The sequence below is a fragment of the Arvicanthis niloticus genome, chromosome 6 (assembly GCF_011762505.2).
Source record: "Arvicanthis niloticus isolate mArvNil1 chromosome 6, mArvNil1.pat.X, whole genome shotgun sequence".
NCBI lineage: Eukaryota > Metazoa > Chordata > Mammalia > Rodentia > Muridae > Arvicanthis > Arvicanthis niloticus.
Window position 1 is genome coordinate 7504664 of NC_047663.1, and position 6000 is coordinate 7510663.

General features: G+C 47.3%; 1 protein-coding gene across 1 annotated transcript in view; it reads left to right on the top strand.

Annotated features, from left to right (window-relative positions):
- The window catches only part of LOC117711797 (polymeric immunoglobulin receptor-like), a 32713-nt gene extending 30309 nt beyond the window's left edge, over positions 1-2404 (top strand). The window contains exon 7 of the mRNA XM_076935505.1: positions 37-2404. Coding sequence (XP_076791620.1) covers positions 37-229 — 193 coding nt within the window. The 3' untranslated portion in view covers positions 230-2404. The remainder of the gene's footprint in view (positions 1-36) is intronic.
- The last annotated feature ends 3596 nt before the right edge of the window (positions 2405-6000 follow it).

Below are 6000 nucleotides of genomic sequence, written 5' to 3' on the forward strand. Positions count from 1 at the left end.
TGCTTACTTACTTCCTGCCTCCTTTGTTTCCTGCAGGTCCCTGCTGACCAGCATCTCCTTCCAGTTTCTGGTCTTTGTGGTGTTCCCCCTGCTCCTGAGCATGCTCAGTGCTGTCCTCTGGGTGAACAGGCCACAGAGACCCTCTGGGGGAGATGAAGTTGGCCTAGCGAAGATCCATAGTTCTGATGCCCAGGACAGAGAGGAACATTTCCCAGGAGATGGAAAATGATCTTGACCCCTCTTCTCTGTCTCTGTCTCTGTCTCTGTCTCTCTCTCTGTCTCTGTCTCTCTCTCTCTCTCTCTCTCGTGTGTGTGTGTGTGTGTGTGTGTGTGTGTGTGTGTGTGTGTGTGTGTGTACATGTTGTAGGGGCAGATGTGTATGTGGAGGACATGTTCAGGTGTTTCTCCATTATTGTTTGAGACAAGGTTTCTCACTGACCTCGACCTTTGCCAAGTAGGCCAGATAGCTGGCTGGGAACTCCAGGAACTACCTGCTTCCACCACCATTCTGCCACTACAAGCACAGGCAATTGCCCTCCCTTTAAAACAAACAGTCAAACAAACACTGCAGGTGGTAGGGATTGAACTCCTGTACTTGAACTTGCAAGGAAGGCAATCTCTTTACAACCTGAGCCCTCTCTCCAGTCTGGAAAAGGCTCAATCTATTAAGGAACAACTGGTCAGCAGAACCATGGCTCTGAGGTGCTGTGGGCCCAGACTCAGACTAATCCCATTCCTATAGCAGAGACAGCTGAGTTCCGGAACCCATCCATGTCCCCCTCTCTCAGAACATCTCACAGAGCCTACCTGGGCCTATCTTCCATTGATGGCTTCCAGGGAAGTAGAAAATACAAGAAAAAGTCTTGTTTCATCCTAGGTCCCCAGTTCCTTAGAGGACACACGCCAACATAAATGTGTGAGCCAACAGCCAGGTGACTGACCAAATATCTGGGAAATATGACTACACCAAGTGGCATAAAACTTTATCATTGTCACAGTGGATATCTGTCTCTTATGGACCAGACACACACTGCTTTCTTTTTTGTCAACGCAACACAGAAACTAAATCCGATACAAACATGGATGGAACAGTTGACCTAGGCTCCGTGCCACCTGCACAGGTCCCCAAGTAGTAGCTTCTTCTTGGTCCCTGAAGTCTGGATTCTCTGCCCAGTGAGACCAATTGAGGAGCTAAGCTGCAGATAGGCAGCTGGCCTCTCAGGAGTCAGGAACCCACATCCCCCCATGACCCCTTCAGTGATAGACACTGCAGCAGGCCATTCAACTGTCTTCCTTTCATTCAGAAGCATCTATTGAATGTCCAAGTATCAGACACCTTCCACATATAAGCTCCTAAATAAGAAAGACCCAGTTAAAGTCCTCAGAGGAAGCCCAGGGGCTCAAGTTAAGCGCTCAGCGGGAAAACAGTTGTTCTCAGCCCACCAGCCTCAGCCCTGCTGTGTTCTCCACCAGGACACAGTCTTCTCCTCCTCCAATGGGGCTCTGACACCCACAGCCAAACTCACACCTAACACGGGTGACTCCCACTTTGTGTGAGAAGAGTCCCCAGGTTAGAGTCTTCTCCTTGGTGACACGTGTTCGGCTCTAGTGAGCCTGGCTCTGTTGAGAGCACAGTTTTCATTTCTTCCAGGGTTTAGCTGCCAGTCAGTTGCCCAGGTTCTCAACCAAGCTGAGACAAGCAATCCCAGCTAAATTCAGTGGGACATAACACACACAGGGACACACACACACATACACAGAGGCACACACACACAGGGACACACACACACACACACACACACACACACACACACACACACACACACACGATGTGTAATCAGGTAAGGAGTTCATTCGAGCTTTTGGCCAGGCAGTGATGGAGCATGCCTTTAATCCCAACACCCAGGAAGCAGAGGCAGGTGGATTTCTGAGTTCCAGGCTAGCTTGGTCTACAGAGTGAGTTCCAGGACTACACAGGGACACCCAGAAAGTTCCAGAACAACCAGGGCTACATGAAGGAACCCTGGCATGGGGGGGGGAAGACATGAAAAAAATAAAAAGAAGGAAGGAAGTGGGGACAGAAAGGGAGACAAGTGGAGGGTAATAGCAGTGAGAATGATCAAAATTCATTATACATTCCTATGAAGCTATATAAAAAGGGTTTTTTTAAGGTTTTTTTTTTTTTTTTTTTTTTTTTTTTAATGTATGTGAGTACACTGTAACTGTCTTCAGACACACCAGAAGAGGGCATCAGATCTCATTATGGATGGTTGTGACCCATCATGTGGTTGCTGGGAATTGAACTCAGGACCTCTGGAAGAGCAGTCAGTGCTCTTAACCACTGAGCCATCTCTCTAGCCCAGAATTTTTTAAATAATAAAATAAATATTGAAAGAGGGAAGCATTTTTTTTCTGTGTGTCCCATTCTTCTTTGTTCCTGTGTTGGTTCTGTCAGTGCACAAACACACACACACACACACACACACACACACACACACACACGTGTGGTATTTACTCTCCCTTCTTCGAGCAATCCTGAGGATAGCCCCGCCCTGTCTGCTTCAAGTGGACTCATTGCCTGCACAGATTCTCTTATTACTCAACTTACTGCCTTGTTGGCAACTTTCATCATGACGTGGCTTTGCTATTCTTAGCGGGCCAGTGGGCACTGTCTTCTTCCTCTTCTCGTGTTGTAATTGTCCCTGGCTAGAGCCCTTGGAAATCTGCATTAGCCGTGGAGATTCCCAGAAGTCTCTGTCATTTGTTTGTTCTATTACTTATGTATGAAGACATCTTTTTCCACATCTTCTGGGATGAACATCCCTGAAGTAAAATGTGAGGCAGACACACTCCTATCTCCGTCAGATGCTCCTGCTCTCACACCAAACAGATTGTGAAGAAAAGAACACAGTTCATGGATCTGTCTCCTTTGCCTCCAACATCAGGGCAACTAGCAGCAAGTTGCCCCATGCTACAGAGAGAAGGGAGCCAAAGTCTGTGAGCCCAAGTCCAGCATGGCTCTTCTGTCCCACAGCTGTACAAGCTTGGTTCTGTCCTCTACACAGCTGTTCGATGGGTCTGCTCTGTCATCCAACGCTCCAACACAATTTAGCACAGACACTGTAATCTGCACACATGCCCATCTCACGGGCTCTTCCACCTTCAAAGAGCAGTATCTCCAGACTCAGCAAAGAGAGTCCAGGTCCTACCTGCTGACTCTCCTCAGAGTCTTGTCCTGAGGAACAGAAAATTACGTGTGTGTGTGTGTGTGTGTGTGTGTGTATACACATATATATTTATAATTTTTAATTACTTATTTCATGTTTATGGGTGTTTTGTCTGCATGCATATCTGTGTAGCATGCATGTCTAGTGCCCCACAGAGGCAAGAGGAAGGCATCAGCTTCCCTGGTACTGGAGCTAAGACAGCTGTGAGACCCTATGTGGGTGCAGGGAATTGAACCCAGGTCCTCTGGAAGAACAATCACTTAACAACAGAGACAGCTCTCCAGCCCCTGGAATGGTTTCTGATGGAGCAGATACTCTCCATAATATATCCGTTTTGGTCACACAAATTGATAATAAAAGGGGCATGATGAACAGATTTACCATTCTCTCCAACCCCTATCTGCCCTAATGGAGCACATGTTCTGTCACAAGGACATAAAATACTAGCAAATTGCAACAAGCTCAATGGAAGACCCAAATCCGGGGAAGAGTGATGTATGGCGATCCTAGAAGTCATCTGTTAGGACACCGCTTTTCATTTGGGAACTCAGGGGGAAAGCGCTGTAGAAAAGCAGCAGAGCAATCTCCTTAACAACCACTAAATGAGCCAGGCAGTGGAGGTGCACACCTTTAACACAGCACTCAGAGGCAGAGGCAGGTGAATCTCTGTGAGTCTGAGGTCAGCCTGGTCTACAGAGCAAGTTCCTAGATAGCCAGAGCTACATAGTAAGACTTGTGTTGTTTGGTCTGCATTTCTGGGGTGTGAGAACACTGTCTGATGTGTCCTGCAGGAGAGGTGAAATGCCAGGGCGTTAGGCTGAGTTTCTTCCTCGCCATTGGGGTACAGAGCCACCAACACACTGCTCAGGGAAGATGCAGTGTAGGATAGGGAAGCCAGCCCGTGTTTCTTTGGGTGAGAAATGGCAGGGGTTGGGACAGATGCTGTGATTCTCAAACTCCTGTGCACTTAGACACCTCTGGGAATGGTGAGAAATTGAGAGCAGGGACGGCCATTCTCCCGTGTACCCAGATGCCACTGGGAACCACGAAGAGATGGGAGTGGTTGTTTGTGGGACCCACACTGAGCTTGAGACATGGGGGGAGGGATAGGATTTAGCTTAGCTCTGAGTGAGGGCCAGGAGTATGGAGGGGCTTCTCCAAGAGACATTGGCTTGGCTCTGTATGATGAAGGCCTCTGCCCTCGGCAGTCTTTGAAGAAGGAGATGGTCTTTGCTTATCCAAACTGTTTTATTCATGGCAAGTGTGAATGCATAGGTCTTACTCGGGGTGAACCAGAGATTAAATACCTTTTGCAGGAAGGGATGCCTGGGAAGAGAAGCTCATTGGCAAAACACTCTGGGCCTGTCTAGATACCTCATTATCAGGAGACCTGTAGGATTTGTATGCTACCTGAGTGGTTCTTATGGTCCTCTTAGTGGGGTGTCGTGGTCACATGCTCCAGGACAGGAAACTGGTCCCAAGTTATTGAGAACTCCTGCCATTCTCAATTATGAGATTTATCTGGGTTCTGAACTTGCTACAACCTTACCAGTCCTTCTGTCCAGTGGCACCAGCCACTGCCCTACACTCTTTCTTGGAAGACTAAAACCACAATTAAATTTTAAGAAGACTATCTAATGATAAGTTGGTGCTTGCATTTTAGAGGCTAAACATAGTGAGCAGTGGAAAGGATCATGAGGGAGGGGACCAAGATACAGGCTGAAGCTGGATCATGAAGTGAAGAGTCTGGGTCAGTCACAAAGAAGGAAAAGCCAACCCATGTGTTCAGTCAAGGGGTGAGATAAGCTGGTCTGTTTGTCTGTCTATCTTTCTGTCTGGTACATCTGCCTGTCTGTCTGTCCTAGTCTGATTTTTGTTGCTCTGACAAAACACTGACCAAAACCAACCTGTTGGGAGGAAAGGTTTTATCTGGTTGATGCTTCCATGGGATGGTCCATTTTGAAGGCACTGTGCAAGAGCTCAGCAGGAACCTGGAGGCAGGAACTGAAGCAGAGGCCATGGGGGGTGCTGCTCATTGGCTTGCCCAGCCTGCCTTCTTGGACAACCGAGGACCACAAGCTCAGGGATGGCATCACATCCATTAACCATCCAGAAAACATCCTTAGGAACTTGCCTACAGTGTCCATCTGATGGAAGAAAGTGCTCAATAAAGGTTCCTTCTCCCAGGGTTCTCTAGCTTGCATCAAGTTGACAAAACTTACCAGTTCACTATAAACTCTCTATCTGTGAACCTATCAGTACACTGGTAACCTGTCTGTTTATTATTTTTCTTTTTCTCTCTTTTTCTTTTGTTTTTGTGGGGTTTGGTTGTTGTTTATTTTTATTTTTTAAAGACAGGGTTTCTTTGTGTATCCTTGGCCATCCAGAAACTTGCTCTGTAGACCAGGCTAGCCTCAAACTCACAGAGATCCACCACCCTCTGCCTCCTCAGTGTTGAGATTAAAAGCATGCACCAGCACTGCCAGCTTTCCTTCCTTTTTTTTCAGAGACCATGTGTCAGTTGTGTTTTTTCATTACTAGGGCAAATAATGAGACAAAGGCAGCTGAAGGAGGGAAAGGTTTATTCTGGCTCATGGTTTGAAGGAATTTAGTCCACCATGGTGGAAAGGCAGGGTGGTGGGGTGTGAGGTGGCTACTCACATTGTGTTCACTTGTGGAAAGCAGAAAGAGATGAATTCTGATGTTCTATTCCTTCATCCCTTCCCTCTGTTTATTGAGTCTGCCATCCAGCCCAAAGTAGGCATCTGCTCCC